Raw genomic sequence first — 18,170 nt, 5'->3', positions numbered from 1 at the left:
CACATGACTGAACACGCACACGCACGCACATGCACACACACACTTGTGCTCACTCAGGCACGTGTGCATGCACGCATTCTTGCGCACGCTCGCATACAGCTCCAAATGGTTATGAGTGTGGCTATTTTTCAGTCAGTGTCTTCTCATTATATTTTGCTAGTCTATTCTAGAACTCCCTAATTTGTACACGATTCATGTGTACTTGGGTACTAATTAAAACTAAAGGCAGTATAGTTTCAAGATGAAGTAAATGGATTTATATGGAGTGCTAATATGCAGGCTTTATTACATCTATGCATTATTTATTTTTGGAATCAACTGAGTTCCTACTTGCCAGGGCTACTTACAGATGATACCAGAAAGATTCTGGTATAAGGTAACGTGTTGCATGTCGTACACTTGAAAATACAGAATCACTGATTAAGATGGTGACTGGGGAGAAGATTGAAAGATCAGAGAAGTTGGTGATCCTGTAGGCAGAGCATGGTTCCAGGGGAGTCTGCACTCTGCCATGTTGGTTTTGCTACTTTGTGCCTTCCTCGGCCGTGCCATGAAGTTCCTGGCCTGGGCCCTAGGTCTCAGCTTCTCTTCCCTTCTTCCTCTGCTTGTTCCATAAAATTGGTTTCTGGTTTCAGTAGTGGAAAACACTCCTGTAAGATAGGGACCTGTCCCGGCCTGTTTGTGAGTGTCCTCCATGTTCCTCTGATGTTCTTATGACACAGCATACACATCATTATCATTTTCTCTATTGTATAACAACAGTCTCACCTAGATGTCCAATCTGGGCCTTGCTTGACAGTATATTGTCCAATATGTAGGCTTTAGGGACCAAGATATTAGTATGGGAGCCAGTGATGGAGGAGAGAATGGTGCCAGATTGGAGATGGAATGAGATCTTCCCAGATACCAAAGCTAGAGGAGCTCTGGCCTTTCAGGAGTGAGTGCCTGTCCAATCAGGAGAGAGTGATAAGAGCTGGCCAATCAGGAGTGAATGATAAGGGACTTTTCAATCAGGAGTGATGCTAGGGGGGGGGGGGGCCTGTCCAATCAGGAGTGAGTGCTAGGGGCCTGTCCAAGGTGTTTTTCTTAGAGCAGATGGAATGTTCAGTTGTCCATGCCTCCTTCCAATCAGAACACTAGAAGTTGACTTTTCAGTGTTGAGGGTTTATGTTCAGTTAGAGGACACCTTTTCTAGTTGCTTGGCTAAACCAACTAGTATCACTTATACCTGTATTAGTAAAATTGCATTTTTTTAAAAACATCACCTAACCTTATTTCCAAACCTTTCTGGTTCCATCCATTTTGAGTGGCTCTTGGCATGTAGAAGCAGGGTTGACTCACTGAATAAATAATGAGATTATCTTGAAGTATGCACTTGGGAATGTTTCCTTTAAAAATCACAGAAGAAATGTTCGTATTTAAAAATTCAAATGGTGCAGGATGGAAAGGGGGCCCAGCCTTTCCCTTACCACCACCACCACCACTACGCATGTGCACCAACTCCTTCCTCTTAGCTCACAGTTCTACTGTGGATGCCTGTTCAGAAGTTTCTAGAGTGTGAATTCAGAAAGTTCTCATGCAATACAAGGGATGCCAGGTTTTCGTTGTTAGCTTCATGTAATCATGCTTGCTCTGATATTTCAAACCAGAGCCAAAACCTATCTGTTTGCTTGTAAATACTCCCAGATCTTTATATCTACAAGTAAGGCTAACACAGTTCCACTGTCCCATCTAACAGAGCCAACAATTGCTGTAGGGAATTAAGGGGCACCACCTCTCTTCAATGGCAAAGAAAAGTCTTTTTACAAGAGTGTAGATTACATAGGTTCCAAATAAGCGTCACACCTTCCACCTTCCATTTGTTTTTGTCTATTACATATTGTTTTCTTCTTAGTCATAATTTATTCCTCTGTGTGTGTGTGTGTGTGTGTGTGTGTGTGAGAGAGAGAGAGAGAGAGAGAGAGAGAGAGAGAGAGAGGGAGAGAGGGAGAGAGGGAGAGAGGGAGAGAGATGTGTGGGAGTACACATCAAGGCCAGAGGTCTCTGCTGCATGCCTTCTGATATTTCATCTATTAATTATTGTCATAAAATGTAATCAGCCTCTAACTAGCAGTTTATCAGAAACAGAGCTAATAATAATAATTTTTTAAAGCCAAACACACTATGTAGACACAATCAGTCATAGAACAGTTTTATTTTTGTTTGTTTGTTTTGTTTTTTTTGTCATAAATCGCAAGGAACAGAGGGACCTCAGTGGGTAAACTGTGCACCTCAACTGTGCACGAGGACCCAAGTTGGGATCCCCAGCACTTATGTAAAAGTCAGGCACAGCATTGTATGCTGCCTATGGTCTCATTGCTAGGAAGCAGAGACAGGAGGATCCCTGATGGTCACTGGCCTAGCCAGAACACTGAATTTCAAACAAAATAAAAAGTAAAAAGCATTTGGTGAGGTATCTCAGTGGGAGAAGAGGCCCCCAGGGCCACACACACACACACACATACAGACGCATGCATGCACACACACATGCATGCACACACAAATACACACATGCAGACATACACATGGACCCACTCACAAAAACAGAGACACACACTCTTAGACACACACACACACAGAACCTTCACTGGCACCCACTTTTATTTCCCGTATTCTCAAATTGTAGAGGTTGGCTGATGGGTCAGAAATTCAGCAACAGTATTACAATAGAGACACTTCCTTGTAAGGATGGTGCAGGAGGCAGCAATCCACTCCGGGCTGCGTTTAGGGAAAGCGGTCGGTTTGTTTGCTTCCCTGAAAATTGGAAGCGTTTGTGGTGGCCTGGTGTGTCCCTTCATACAGTAGGTAGCCAGGCTCGTGCAGATCAGAGAAAGGCAGTACACAATTGTTAGAGGCAAGCAGAGGGACAGACATAAGAGGGAAAAAAACCCTGACCTGAGGACCCCCTGATGGCTAAATTGGCAGCAGCCTCTGTCTGCAGGAGCTGCAGCTAAACAAGTCATCAGTGGGGATGCTGAGCTCTGCCTCCGCTGGAGGCCGGTGTGAGAGCTTTCTGTAGTTGTTTGGTTTTCTGTGTGGAACAGCACATTATTCCCTGTCCCGTGCGATGGCCTGTATTTCTCACTCATTTTCAAGTGGGATTTCAGAGAGAGACTCTGGCTTCTCTGCCTGTGGGTACATCTGGAGCCACACTCATCGCCTCTGCAGATGGCTTTGCAGCTTAGGACAGCCCTTGGGAGTAAGGCTGTCACAGTCAGGATGGTCAGTGGTGGCCAGATGGAACCCAAATGCAAGTGGCTAACTGAATGTGGGCTTCTCCTTAAAGGAAAGCATCTGTAAGAGTTTCCTCATAGTTATAATCGGAGAATCGCCAAAGACATATTCGGTGCTTTTTATAATATTTGCTTTTTCCCCTTCCTCTTCCAAGCCCCAGAAGAAGAAAGCGGGAAGCCATTCCAATGTCCAATATGTGGTTTGGTTATAAAAAGGAAGAGTTACTGGAAGCGGCACATGGTGATTCACACAGGCTTAAAGAGTCATCAGTGTCCACTCTGTCCATTCCGGTGTGCTCGCAAGGACAATCTCAAATCCCACATGAAGGTAAGCCATTTGCCGAGATGTGGCCAGGGCTTCTTGGCTGACAGGGAGCACTGTGATGGAGCAGGCCTGAGAAAGCTAGCACTGGGTTGTGAGTAGAATGGAGGGGTCTCAGGATCAGGTCCCCGAGACTGACAGTGTTCGAGCTGTCAGTCATCTCTTGGAGTGACACTGAATATCCCAGAACTTCATTTTCTTTTTCTCCTTCCCCCTCTTCTCCTTTTTGGTTTTTAAAGTCAGGGTTTCTCTGTGTAGCCCTGGCTGTTTGGAACTTACTTTGTAGACTTTGAGGCTGGCCTCAAACTCAGAAATCCACCTGCTTCTGCATCCTGAGTGCTGGAATTAAAGGTGTGCATATCCACCGTCTGGCTCACATCATTTTAAATGTCCTATAAAGAACAGTTATGAGGCCTGGGGAAGGATTCTGCAGTTCACCACTTGATAGGCTAGCAAGTTCCAGTTCCCAAAAACCCTTGCAAGTGGTGGGTAGAGATAGCCCGTGACCTGTAACTCCACCATCAAAAGGAGGACAGAATTCCCCTGAGCAAGCGGTCTGGCTAAGAGTAGCCATACCAACATCTCGAGTTTGATGAAAAAGCTGAATGAGTAATGTAGATGAGTGTGCAGGGATGATTCCTGACATTGGACTATGGCTTCCCCATGTGTGTGCATATGTGCACTAGTACACATGCAATCATATATAAACATATGGACACCGACTGCATACTTTTTTTTTCTCAAGACAGGGTTTCTCTGTGTAGCCCTGGCTGTCCTGGAACTCACTCTATAGACCAGGCTGGCCTCAAACTCAGAAATCCACCTGCCTCTGCCTCCCGAGTGCTAGGATTAAAGGCGTGCGCCACTACTGCCCGGCCCCACTGCATGCTTTTATACTGAGATTTTGCTTCAGCATTAGGGAGGAAACTCATGAGTTCACAAGAGCTTGACATTTTGAACCTGACAAAGAACTGGACTGAAATCTTCCCAGCACTTTGCTAGCCAAACATTCTTGGAAGGTAACATGTAGGCTCTCAGTTTTCCTTTCTACCTAATGGGAAGGAGCGGTTGCAGGACCTGTTCTTAGTGCTAAGGGGTGGGGAATATCAGTAGCCTGGTCCAGAGGTGCTCATAACCATCCCTAGCATCAGGGAGAAAAATAATTTTTTACTGGTAGCTTTCAATGTGGCTTAGATGTGACGTTATGTGTAAAGGGTCTCTTCCCCTTGGAATAAAGCTAATGGATATTTGCTTATGTTGAAATCTTGCATTTGAATCTTTTTGCATTGATCAGTGATTGCTATTCAGACGGAGGCTGCAGAAAGCAGTCACACAAATTTTCTATTCACTACAGAAAATAGCTTAGAAGGTTTGTTTTTTGAAAAGTAAATCTATGATGTAATTTGTTTCTATCATTTGCCTTTTTCTCCTGGGGTCAGCAGTCAGCCCTTCATCTTCAGAATTCATTTAAGTAGGAGTTCCAGTTGACTGAATTTTATGAAGCCTACTTGGTTATTACCTTAGCCCTTCTCATCCTTGCTCACCTCTTCCCTATGTAAAACGTCATACTTTAAATCTGCAGCATTGAGACTTCAAAACGAATGTCTTTTTTAAAACTAGAACTTGTGTTAGTGACTGTCCTAGGCTGTGTTTAGAAATCAGGTCTGGAGGGTTTGAAGCTTCAGCGAGCAGAAAACTTGCATCTACCCTGACACCTTGTAAGCTTGGTTTCAGCTCAGGGTCACTTAAAACAACCTATTTATAAACCCATGGAAAAAAGGCTGGGTTTCAATGGCAGGGACTGCTGACCCTGACACTACAGGGAGATGAGCTGGTGCCTTGATGACAGAGGCAGACGGCCATGACAGTGTTGCAGATGAGAGCTGCCCAGGCTCGGCGGGTCGCGGGATCCTGAGAGCTTTCAGAACAAATCAATAACTACTACAATAAAGCAGTCGTGTGAAATCGCTACTTTATTCAGACTCGTGGTGTCCTGCCCTGTCGAGCCGTGACTCGAGCTTTTGATAAGGGGTGTTCGAGAAGCTTATGCACGTTTAATTTCATCAAAGGCATACCTTCTTGCCCCTGTTCTCCCTACCCCCGTGAGCCTTAAAACAGTTTTTTAATTGAGTATAATTTAACTTTGCAAAACTTGGCAAACATTTTCTCCATGGGAATGTTATGGTGCGGTCTTATGAATACCCATATTCCATTACCCTTACCGGAGGTTGCAGATGTAGATAATTTTTCTAAAATGAATTTTATCTGAGAAGTAGGGGCACTCTAATCAAACGTTAAGATTTGATTTAGCTTCATGAGAGTCTCTGACTTTGTGATCTTAGCTTGGTGAGAATCCACGCCTTAGGAGCCGTGAGCATTTAGTTGAAGCCCTCTAAACCTCTGTTACCACTAATGGAGAAAACAAACATATGGTCTTTCTCACTGTGTAAGAGTTAATGAGATCATTCTCTTAGAGCCTTACTACAGTGCCTAGTGTGGAGAAGCAGCCGTCAGTAAATACAGTTAATACGGTAATTGTCATCCAGAGCCATCTGAAAATGCATTAACATTTACATTTCGGGATAACGAATGGAATGCTAGAAGAAATTACTCCAAAATAAATTGTACGGTTTCTCTCTCTTTGCGATCTGTCTTTAGTGCTGCGAATTCACAAAAACGATACAAATAATACAAAATTGGCTATTTATCTCACCCCGCGGAAGTAGTTATAATCTTTAGGATATATAATCTCCTATATTGATTATATTGGTCCATGTCAGAAAAATAAGAGATTCAACTTTATTTGTTCAACAAATTCAGTACTTGCTGTGTCCTTACACACTGGCCTGGACAGCGTACAGTTTTCTTTGGAAGCGTTTGTTTCCTCCATAAGGTGTTGTGAAAGTGCTTTTGATGACTAGCTACATAAAGGATTTGGAAATGCGTCCAGATCCCTCAGGGCTGTCTTACATCTCATGAAGTGTACGACTTCCCCAGGAGAGCAAGCATACAGGAACTGTGTGTGAGAACCGTTGGCTCAAACTGAATGGAAGAGGCAAAGAGGGCTGAGAAGATGAAGAACACACATTAGCCATGGAAAGGACCTAGGCCAGAGGTCGTATGGGAGTTCTGCCCTTCCCAGTTGCCATTTAGAGAGCTGTGAGCGCTCAGGACACCCTCAGCCCCCTGGCCTGGTTCCATAAGAGGTTGAGTCTAGATACTCTCCAGAATTTCTCCAAATCTTAAAGCACATTAACCCAAGTGTCCCACATCTATTACCCTAGAAATGGCATTGGTGTCACGTCAGTGACACCTGTGAGATACTCCAGCGAGCCTATCGTGCTATAGGCCAGCATTTCTTCTCTATAGAGGTTCAAGAGGGACTTCAAAGCATGTGTTGGCTCAAGAGAATCAAAATTATAACAGAAAAGCTCTCTTCTGTCAGGAGAGGAAGGTGATGCAGTGGCCAGGTGGTGGGGACAGTATTTCTCTCAAAGTCCATACCAAGCCACATTAGCTCAAATAAAATTCCAAGTGCCAAGGTGAACCCGGTTTTGCCTTTCAACTTATTCTAAGTTGCCTAAAACTGAGCACAACAAGGTTAGGCTACTGTGGAAAAGGAGCCTCAAGGAATCTTGCACATGGTGCCTCTTTTCAGTGAGGGCCCCACCCCCATCCCTCTTTGATTTTGGAATCAGAGCTCCTCTGTCCCATTTCTCCTCCCAGAGTGGCTGCTGGAGCCTCTCTTCCTGGCTTACCTCCTCTCTGGGGTCAGGAGATGTGAGGGTGCTTCTGAAGTAGAATCCATCCCGTGACACCAAGCTCAGGGCCATGAAGTGTCCTGCCCAGTGACCTTTACCTCCTGGTACTGGGCATGCCTGTGTTGACACCTGTCAGGAGCCCTTGAGCATGTGACCTGAGGCCTCCACGGGGCCTCTTCCTGAGTGACCCAGGCTGAGGAGCTGGTGGGGAAGCTTCTGTAAGAAAGCTAATGGAAGGATCAGTGCCCAGAGAAGTCCTCTTGTGGCAGACAACAGGAAGAGGCTCTGTTGGAGGGATGGATGGGGTGTTTCCTCACCTCCGCCCTCTGCTGGGGTACAGGAGAAGCCTTTGCACTGACAGGCAGGACTCCATCACAAGTGGAGTTTTTAGAAGTTTTTATGGCTATTTCTGTTGATAAACACAGACTTCAAAGGGCCCAGAATATCTTTTGTTGTTTTTTGCAGAACACCACAGTGGGGCACTGTGGCAGCGGGACCTCACAACTAACTTTTAATTTCTTTGCTTTTGTTGGTCGCTTAACATTATTTAAAGTGTGTTTTGGCTGGTGAAGAATGCTTTTGGATTTCATTCAGAAGGCATAAACAGCTGCAGTAAAACTTATTCTCTTGGAAAGGAGACATGAGCAGAGTGGCCAGGTGGTCAAGAAGATGGACAAGTGAACGTTTAACTCCACTGCGATCCAGGTTCAAATCCCACCCCGTCACCCCTGACCTATGGAGCGTCAGTTTTGTTGCAAGTGCCAATTGCTTACGTTCTTGTTTGTTCAGAGCACACACAACTCCCCCAAATCATTTGGCACAGATCTCTACCATTGGCAGTCCCTACATGAAGGAGGGCCAGCCCTGAAATAGCAGGGTGTAGCAGGTCAATACTGAAGCACGTTGGCGGGATGAATGGGGAAGTCACAAGTTTATGAACACCTGCCAGCTTGAAGCTAGGTTTGGGCCAATCCAATGAGTTCCTCACTTTTTCAAGCACTAAATCTGGTAGTGACAGGATGAAAGAAAAGTCTCTTGCCATTTTTACAGGTCCTGGATACAAGCAGGTTCGGAGCTGGGTGTGAGTGGCTGTCCTTGCACTTCACAATGGACATCCTCTAGACACTGTAGTGATATTTGAACTTGGTTTCCTCCTGCCCAGATGGCTTTTCTCTTGTTTTTCTTTCTTCATATGAAACTGGGCTCAAGATACTTTTGGGTGTGAGGGTGTTCTATCTCCTCTTCTGTGAAGCTGGAACACCCTGGAGATGTGTGTGTGTATGTGTGTGTGTATTGGCAAACCAGCAAATTCTCTGGGTGGCCATCACTGGATCTGCACTAAAGATTGTTGTTCTGAGAGAATGAAAGGTTATGCCCTTTGATCCCTAACTATTGATTACATAAGTTTGTTCTCAAGGTCTATCAAGTGAGATCCATTGAATAGCTCATTAGAACAATTCTACCCAAGCGAGCATTGAGAGGGTCAGGATAGACCTAACCTCCACAGACCCACTCTGTGTTTCAGGACTGATGTTATTTTATCTGGTGCTTTTCTTCCCTGGCCCTGTATGAACTGAGGGACTTCCTGACGAACGTGTGGCCAGGCAGAGAGGCATTTTCCATCAGTGCACAGTGACTAGTCCGACTCTTCTTGCTTCTCCGGCAGGTTCATCAGCATCAGGACCGGGGAGAGACTTTTCAGTGCCAGCTGTGCCCTTTCACATCCTCACGCCACTTCAGCCTGAAACTGCACATGCGTTGCCATCAGCACTTCCTGAGGACAGAGGCCAAGGTGAAGGAGGAGATCCCAGACCCAGATGTCAAGGGATCTCCCCACCTCAGTGACAGTGGCTGCCTGGGGCAGCAGAGGGAAGGAGGAGGGACAGAGCTAGTGGGGACCGTGATGACGTCTAACACGCCAGAGAGGACTGGCCAGGGTGGGGCTGGCGTTGCACCTTTGCTGGTGAAGGAGGAGCCCAAGGAAGATAACGGCCTACCCACCTCCTTTACCCTGAATGCTGCCGACAGGCCCGCCAACCACACAAAGCTGAAAGACCCCTCCGAGTATGTGTCCAACAGTGCAGCAGTATTGTTCAGCCAGGACATCTCGGTTAAGATGGCCTCCGATTTTCTCATGAAGCTGTCAGGTACTTGCTTAGGGTTGTGTTCCCCCTTTCCCCATCTGTACAATAGGATGGTAGGACTAGATGCTTCCAAAGTTCCTTGAGCTCTAGTATTTCACACTTTGATAAATTTTCTTTTTCCTTCCTTCCCACCTTCCCTTCCCCTGTCTTATCCTTTTTTTTTAAATTTAATTTTCTTTATTTTTATGCTTTGTTTTTGTACTCCTTTGGAAATAAGCATTACTTCTGCTTGGGTGTGGAAACAGTGGGGATCGCCCCTTCCTCCCGCCTGGCTTTTGGCTCTTACTCAGTGGGCACTCAGGGAGTAAGCTAGGCTTGTGTTTTGTGCTTCCTAGTTCCTTTGCTTGCTTTGTGCTGGTGTCTCTGAAGTGTGTCTCCCTTTTTTTGGTATTCAGGCTCTTTCCTGTTTTAATTGCACAGCTTTTTTTCTTCTTTCTTTCTATCTTTTTTTCTTTCTTTTCTTTTTTTTTTTAAAGAACATATAAAGAATCTACCATGAGGAATTACAGACTTTTCTAATTTAAACACGTGTTAAAGGTTATCGTGAGTCTCTCGGGATCTTTGCATTGGGGTATACATACTGAAAATATCCTGGTTTAGACAATTTTTTTCAGGTGTACATTTTAGTGGCATTAGCGTCACACTGTTGTATACCCATCTCTGGAAACGTGTCCCGCTCTCAAGCTGCATCACACCGTGACAGAGTCCCTGCCAGCCTTCCCCTCGTTCCCCGCCAACCACTATTTACCTTCTGTCTCTATGAATATGGCTGTTGCAAGCATCTCCACTAAAGTGGAATTTAAGAAAAAATTTCAAGAATCCTTTCCCAACTGCCCTAATGCCCTTTGAAGAGAGGCTGATGTGTAAGTTATAAAATATGTCTTGCTAGTAGACATTGTTTCCCATTGCTGGCACACTGTAGGCATCTTACTTTTCAATGACTTGATGAACTAGCAATGATGCATGGGGCTGGGGCAACCTGGTAGATGTTTTTCTTACTCTCTTGCAGCAATAACACATGTAGGCCTGTGCTGGTTTTGAAAATACGATTTTAAATTTTAAAGGCATTGTCGAGGGTGGAGAAAGGTCGGTTGAGAATGGGTTCTGTCTGTCAGTGAAGGTGGCAGTCCCCAGGATGATTTCCAAATGCCATTTCAGCTCTCTGGAGATTGACAATACCCTTTAAATGGAGAATAATTGGTCACCGCCTTCCTTTAAATGGACCATGCGTAGTATTTCACTAAATGTCATTGCCAGGTGAATGAGAGGCTCAGCTTCACTCTGAAGTCCCTTTGCTCTGTGACACTTCAGTCCGGGCTTTTGGAATGTACCTTCTCACCTTGATCTTTGCCCCCTCGGCAGTGGGAAACATGAGTGGAGGAGACAAAAGAGGGTAGGGATGAAAAATGAGGCATCCAGGAAATGATTCAAGATGGAGGGAGCAGGGGGGAGTTACAGGATGCTTGTAACACTGTAAGATGCTCCAATGCCTGGACCTGTTGGGGCTTTTATTCCATCTGGCCCAGGTTTCCATTCCTTAACTTCTCTCTCCTTTTTCACCTCAGCCTCAAGGAAAACAGGATTTTACTCTGTGATTTATAGGAAACAGGATCTACTCTGAGATTTATATTTATTTTTTTTCCCAAAATATGAGGGAAATGGGTGTTCCCCTTTGGCCTTCCCAGATCCTTTAGGATATTCCCTGTAGGGTACTCAGACACGGTGGTGATCGCCTCCACTCCTGGGAGGAGGGCAGACAAGGCTACTTGAAACCCTGTCCCCCCAAACAATAACATAACAATGAAAAATCCCAAGCTGTTACCTATGGCTGATCCCTTTTCTGGTCTCCTACAGTGCAGTCCCAAGTCATTTGGCATAACTTAGTGTGGTGGCTGCTTCCTCTCTTAGCAGACAAGAACAAGCTGAGGAGGGGTGCATAGTATGTTCTAAGGTGTATTCCCTTCTCTCTGAATCCAGATGCTCTCAGGTCTAGAGCATGAACAGGGGATGGAGCCAGGAGGGGGTGTTGCTGCCCGGAAGGCTTGATCTTGGGCTAAAAACACTGGTATCTGAAACAGGGCTCCCGCCGGGCTCAGCTCTGAGCGGCAGCTCTTCCCATCCCACCAGACATTGGGCTGTAATTATTAGCTCCAGCGCGTCTCAGTGAGCATGAGAGAAGGCTCCGGCTGCACAGAGGGAGAAAGAAGCATTTTGTAGGTTGGGGTCTACCCACAGGGAGCACTGTGTGCCAAAGCCTTAAATATTGGGGTCTGTTGTTTTCAACTGTAGGTGGGGGTGGGGAGAGGTTTCTTACAGTTTGGTCGCTGGAGAATTTACAGACTGATCAATTGGCATAAGAAAACAGATAGCAGAGGCACACTGTTTATGCAAAAGGCCCATGCAGCTATTTTATGGAGGCTTACCAGAGGTCCTGAAACCTGACTTGTATGCACTGTTACCTAGCAACCTGTTATAAAGTCACCAGGGAGTGAGATGCATCGGTAATTTTTTTGTGTGTGCATATTTGGATGTAAATGTAAACTTGGTGACTGTGGCAGTGCTGCCCACGGGGAAGAGAAGTTATGTTAAAAGGAAAGGAATATGGTTTTCTGCAGAGATCCCCACCCCCAGCCCTGCCGCTGTCTGCTGTGTGCTCTACCTGGCTCGCTTGGTGGCTGTCTTCCAGGGACTCAGTCCCAGGGAGCTGTGGCTGAGTTTCCTGCTCTTCCTGCCCTCAAATGGTGTGAACTAGAGGCTAGCCCCTGGCCTGGTCTCTCAGCACTATAATGGCGCCATTGTTCTTGGACTGGTCCCCCCCCCTCCCAGGGCTCTGTCCTTGCACCTGCTGGTACCATAGGGTGCAGCTGTTTGTAGGCAGCTAGTCTGGGAGTCTCTGTGCCAGATCCCAAAGACCAAGCACAGTGACAAATTCAAGCGTGGAGACACCTAGTTGTTTCCAAAGAAGAGAGAGAAATCACTTGATGCTTTTTGCTCCTTCGATTAAAGCCGAGCAGAACCTGACTGGATGAGCCCGCCGAGGTCCACGATCACGGGGTGGCATGCAGTTTTAAACACAAGCTAACCCAGTGCTTCTCAACCTGTGGGTCTCAGCTCCCTTCAAGGTCAAGTGACCCGTTTACAAGGGTCACCTAAGACCATCAAAACCAAATATTTACATTATGATCCATAACAGTAGCAAAACTGCAGTTATGAAGTAGCAATGAAAATAGTTTATGGTTGGGGATCATTATGAGGAATTACATCAAAGAGTCACGGGATTAGGAAGGTTGAAAGCCACTGCAACCCTCTGCCAAACTAGAGGTTTCCTGGTTACATGCTTGTGAAACAAAATCCTGTCTCTGAACCACTAGTCATTTTTCCCAATGAATCCTGACTTAACACTCCTCAGTTCTTTGAGGGCCAGGTTGCACCCTAGATCCAGGCTCACAATCATGGTTGGTTCAGCCCAACTGCTAACTATCTGCACTGGTGGGCAAAAAAATAATTCTGTAGACTCTACTCCGGGTTTGGAGCCAGAAGACAGGCTTTCCAGAGCTGTAGCTCTGCTGTTTACACAGGTCTTTCCTGGAAGCCAGAAGACGTATGCAAATTGCTGTATGACAGGGTGACCTACCCCGGGTCACATGACTGGGCGTGTTCCGAGGAGGAGGGCTTACCCAGCCTAGGAAACTACTATTGCTCCAGCTGACCTCGGGCCTGTCTCCCATGGCCAGCAGCAGTTTGTAACCCCCACAGCAAGTTACCTAGGGAGGTTTTATTAAATGCCAGTGCCCAAAGAATGATGAATTCATTAATTGGTCTGGAATAGGCCCCAGACTTTGGTATTTTCCTTACATTCCTTTGGTGGTTCTAGCAGGCATCCAGGACAAAGGTCAGCTGATATGAGATATGGGCACGTTGGGGCTGGAGATGTAGCACAGTTGGTTGCACGCTTGCCTCGCATTCACAAAGCCCTGGGTGCAATCTCCAGCACTACGGGGACAGGAAATAATGATGCCCACCTCTGAGTTCAGCACGAGGGACAGAGAAGCAGGAGGATCAGAAATTTACTCCTCAGCTAATTAGAGAATTAGACCAACCTGGACTACACGAGACTCTATCTCAGAAATGCCAAACGATTCTCAAAACAAACCAAGTACCCTAATTTGGTACTCAGTGCAGCATTTTCCAGTACAGTTCCAGTCTCTGAGTATACCTCTCCTCTCTTTCTCTCTGAACCCATGAGAAGGGCACGATGTTGTGAGTCTGAGACACCTCACTGCAGGTCACAGTTGATGTGAAGGGGAGACCTGGCTGAGTCATGTTCATTGGGCTCTCTGATTTTCCCAGATAGCTATGACATCAGAGATCCTGTTTGAAAATCCCCAGCCTAGACTGGAAGCCTCCAGATACTGGGAGCCACTGGGGAGACGGCTCTTTCAGTGAAGTGTTTATTGGAGCAAGCATGAAAGCAAGGGTTTAGTCCCCAGCATCTGTGTAAAAAAACTGGCGTGGTGGCACAAACCTGGATGGATTCCTGAAGGTCAGTGGCCAGACTGTGCTAATTGTCAAGTCCTCGGTACAATGAGAGGCCCTGTCTCAAAAAACAGAGTGGACAGCTCCTAAAACTGATGCTCAAGGGTGACACCTGGCCTGTATGTGTGCTTATACACACCCCAACACATATACACCTAGCCTATATGTGTGCCTATGCACACCCCAACACATCAACACAGGAACACATACTCACACAAAGAGCATCCTCATTAAAGGAACAAATTACAAGTCTCCTATCATCTTTTTTCTCCAAGATGCCATTTTTCAAGATATAAATTGAATTCTAGCTCCCCAAATTATAACCAAGCAGCTACTTGACAGAAACTTGGCACCTCGCTTGTTGGCAAGGGATATCTTTTTTGTCCCCGGCTTTCCAAAATAAAAGATATAAGTCATTTCGACTATTTTTAATCTGGAAACTGACAAAAAAGTTTTGTGCTGTCTCCCACATCCTATTAGCTCCATAGAATCGTCACCAAAATAATTTTAAGTAGGGAAAGGGAGGCCTTCCAGTGTCCCCTCTCACTTTCAGCTGCACAGAGACAGCTTTGGAAAAGACAGTCACTTGCTCCGTTGTTTCTGGCTTATGGGTGTCTCAGCCATAGTTGTCACTTAGACATGAAAAATGCCCACAAAAGTTTCTGTGTCATAGGGTGCTTGTTTCCCAGAAGCCTTTGTCCCCAAACCCCTGTCCACTGCTCACTATTTCGATGTTTTGGGGAGTGACAATCGGGCTTATGTATAAATGTTAAGACACCCCCTGGAGAAGAGTAGCTGGAGATGACCAGCGATTTAAGTCATCCCCTTTGCCTGGTGGCTCCGATGGCCTTCTCAGCCGCATCTTAACAAACGGGCCTTCTTCCATATAAATGCCAGCCTTGTGCCATTCCCACCCTGAGAGTCTGTGTTGGTAGTCAGGGACTCACACATCACCATGGGGGCATGGCTCCCTGACTGGACTACTTGATAGTCTGCTTTTGAGATTTGGTTTAGCGGCTCTGTTCAGTCCTGCCCTGGCACCCTGGAGCCACGTGACTAAATTCCTCGTGTGAGCAGCTGCAGGAGGAGGACTGTGCGTGCGTGGATAGTCTGAGTGTCGGTTTGAATCCCTGGATTCTATTGAGCTTGGTGATTCCTAAGGTGGGGGAGGGAGGAAGGGAGGGAGAGAGAGAGAGAGAGAGAGAGAGAGAGAGAGAGAGAGAGAGAGAGAGAGAGAGAGAGAGAGAGGCAGAGGCTGTATTTAACGACTGCTACTGCAGGGACTGAGCAGGATTCTAAGCAAGCAAGCCGAGCCTAGAGCTGTCCACGCTGGTGTTGAACTTTGTGTGGCTGGTGACTCCGGTGACTCCGGTGACTCCCAGGGACTTGCTTTCTGCTGTTGTACCTGCGTCCATGGTGCTGACTCTGCTGTGCTTAGCTCGTGGAACCTCCTAAGAGCACTTTACATGAGAGCACTGTTACCGTTCCATTTCATGGATGAGGAGACTGAGAGAGGCTGAAGGTCTTGTTCACACGCACACAGCTAATAAGTAGAGAGTGGAGTTGAAATCCAGGCCCTGCCCCGAGGAGTCCATATCACAAATTACAAGGTAAAGAAGTAATCATACAGGAAGGTTGGCTCTGTCTCTGCCCTTGGCATGTGCCGAGGATTAGCCAGCTTCCCTAGCACGGAGCCTCCCTCTGACTGTCGTACAGCAGGCATCTTTGGAAGTTTGATTAATTTTTTTGTGTGCTGCTGGGCCTTATGCATGCTAGGCAGCCTCCCTAGCACGAAGCCACACTCCCAGCCATACAGGGTGTATTACTATTTTAGGCTTCCACAAATAGAGTGGTAACAGCAAAGCCAACTTACATTCCTGAAGGCCCTCACCTGTGAGATCTCAAACACGTTACATTGTAACAGTGGAAAATGGTCACCGCTGAAGTTCAGATCTCTCTCTCTCTCTCTCTCTTCCTTCTGTGCTGCCTATGGGTATCTGGTCCTATGGTCCAAAAAAACCAAACCCAAACCAAAACCAAAATAAAACAACAACCAAAACACCTCATTACATTTTATTTATTGTGAGTGTGTGTGTGTGGTCAGAGGACAATTTACAGGATTCAATTGTTCCCTCTCCTTCTGACATGAGGGTTCCAGGAGTTGGATTCAGGATGTCAGGTTTCTGGGCAGGTGCCGTTACCTGATGAGCCACCTGGCCAGCCCTAGAATAATGTTTTAGCTCCGTAGACCTTTGGGGAAATTTATCAGAGACTATTGTATCCATAAAGCTGAAACCTAGCCACTCCTGTCCTCATGGAAGCCATTTCTTCTGCCCCTGTTGTGACTGTCACTAACTTCCACTGCTGCTGTAAGAGCATCATTAATCAGAAGCATTTTCTGGGAACCGGGCCCTGTGCCAACCGCTTGGTTGCAACTTCTCATTTAACCCTCCGCAGCAGCAGAGGGGCAGTGCCACTGAACCTATTCTATAGATGAGAAAGCTGAGACTGGGAGGGCTTGGCTGTAAGAAACACGAGCAACGCGTCAGCCCCGGCTGACTACAAAGGCTTGGCTTGTGACCACTTAATTAGCTATTACCTAATTTTTATTTCTCAGTTAAGTGAACTGTCTTCTGACCTCTGTCTGCCCCGCTGTTTATTTTCCTTGGCTACAAATCATGGCATCATTTCTAATGCTTGTGCTTTTAGTCACTCATCTGGTTACTTCTTTTCTCCCAGTGCCTCTTCAGAAACGTTATCTACACAGTCCCTTCTCTCTGGGCAGCCTTCACGTCGTCCGTAGCCATCTCACCCCTCTCTCCCCCCCAGCCCCAGCCCTTCAAAGCAAAGCTGGTGACTCCAGAACTTTCCTCTGCTCAGCTGGCTTTTTTTGTTGAGGTGCCATCGCACGTATCCAAGGACAGTGCAGAGCTCCTCATCGCCCGCCTAAAGTCCTGACTGCTGGCATTACAGGCATGCGCCACCGCCCCCTGTTATGTGGTAGTAGGGCTTTGTGCTAGGCTAGCAAGCTCCGAACGGGGCTAGTTCCCTTTCTGTTGAGTAGCCAGCTCGCCACTACTCTCAGGAAAAATGAAGGTTCCTGAACACACTCTTGTCATATCCAGCCTTTGCCTTCTCTCCTATTGTTCTGGGGTCTGGTCACTTCAACCGTGAAGTTCCAAGGATGCTTTTTCCTCTTCCTCTTGGGAGGAGCTGGGCTGTTCTGGCAGGAGTCATTGACCATTTCTAAGCCTGCCACAAACCCTAGTTCTTTAGACTCATGGTGATCTGTAGTGACTGAGATCATTTAGGATCTGATCTAGAAACTATGTCTCTCTGTTAATTTAACTAAGATGGCAGGTGCAGCAGTTAAAAGGTGATGTCTGCGGGGTAGGTCTCAGTTCAAAAGGCCACGGGAAGGATGTGGTCCAACCTGTAGGGCTCCTCTCTTGTCCTCTCTGTTAAGGCATTTCACTCTTTGACTATGTTAATAGCATGGATTTTAAATACAGCTTTCACATTTGCACAAGGCTTGAGTGATTTTCCAGGACCCAGTCCTTCCTGCTGTTGACAAGAGAGACATCCTGTCTGTTAAGACGATTACTGCAGATGGCTACTCTTGCTCATTATATGTGGGATTTGTTTTGTTTTGTTTTATTGAGGGTCTCCTGTAGCCCAAATTGGCCTCCCATTCTCTGAGTAGCTGAAGATGACCTTGAATTCAGATACTCTTGTCTGTATTCCTCCTGAGTGCTGGATGACAACCATTCCCACCTTCATACCCAGCTTCGTACCCAGCTTCATATGCTGGCGTTAAGCATAGGTTAGCCTGCAAAGAAAAAAGCTTGTTATTCATGCTTGCGACGACTCCATTTCCCATTGCTACCCTTGACCGTTCTCTGTATCCATTGGCTCCATGTCCGTAATTGTAACTGTCACTGGGGACCTTTGAAGACTTGGTTTGGTAGATTCAGAATCCCGGCCAAGGATTAATCCCTGCAGAGATTGATAAGAAATATAAGACTTTAAAACTTAGGCTATACTGGTTATAAAATAATTTAAGAATACAGAGTAAGGTTTAAAAATTTTTTAATTAATGGTTTAAGAATTCCATATGCATATAGTGTGTTTAATA

General features: G+C 46.2%; 1 protein-coding gene across 4 annotated transcripts in view; it reads left to right on the top strand.

Annotated features, from left to right (window-relative positions):
- Positions 1–18,170, top strand: part of Znf827 (zinc finger protein 827) — a 164,478-nt gene that overhangs the window by 39,616 nt on the left and 106,692 nt on the right. For all 4 annotated transcript variants that reach the window (XM_085843798.1, XM_029480781.2, XM_085843799.1 and 1 more), the window contains exons 3-4: positions 3,428–3,600; positions 9,022–9,502. In XM_085843798.1, the coding sequence (XP_085699924.1) occupies positions 3,428–3,600; positions 9,022–9,502 (654 nt within the window). The remainder of the gene's footprint in view (positions 1–3,427; positions 3,601–9,021; positions 9,503–18,170) is intronic.

The sequence above is a fragment of the Mus caroli genome, unplaced genomic scaffold, assembly GCF_978045245.1.
Source record: "Mus caroli unplaced genomic scaffold, Mus_caroli_1 scaffold_10, whole genome shotgun sequence".
NCBI classification, from domain to species: domain Eukaryota; kingdom Metazoa; phylum Chordata; class Mammalia; order Rodentia; family Muridae; genus Mus; species Mus caroli.
The sequence above is the reverse complement of the archived record's forward strand: the minus strand, read 5'-3'. Positions and strand labels throughout refer to the sequence as shown.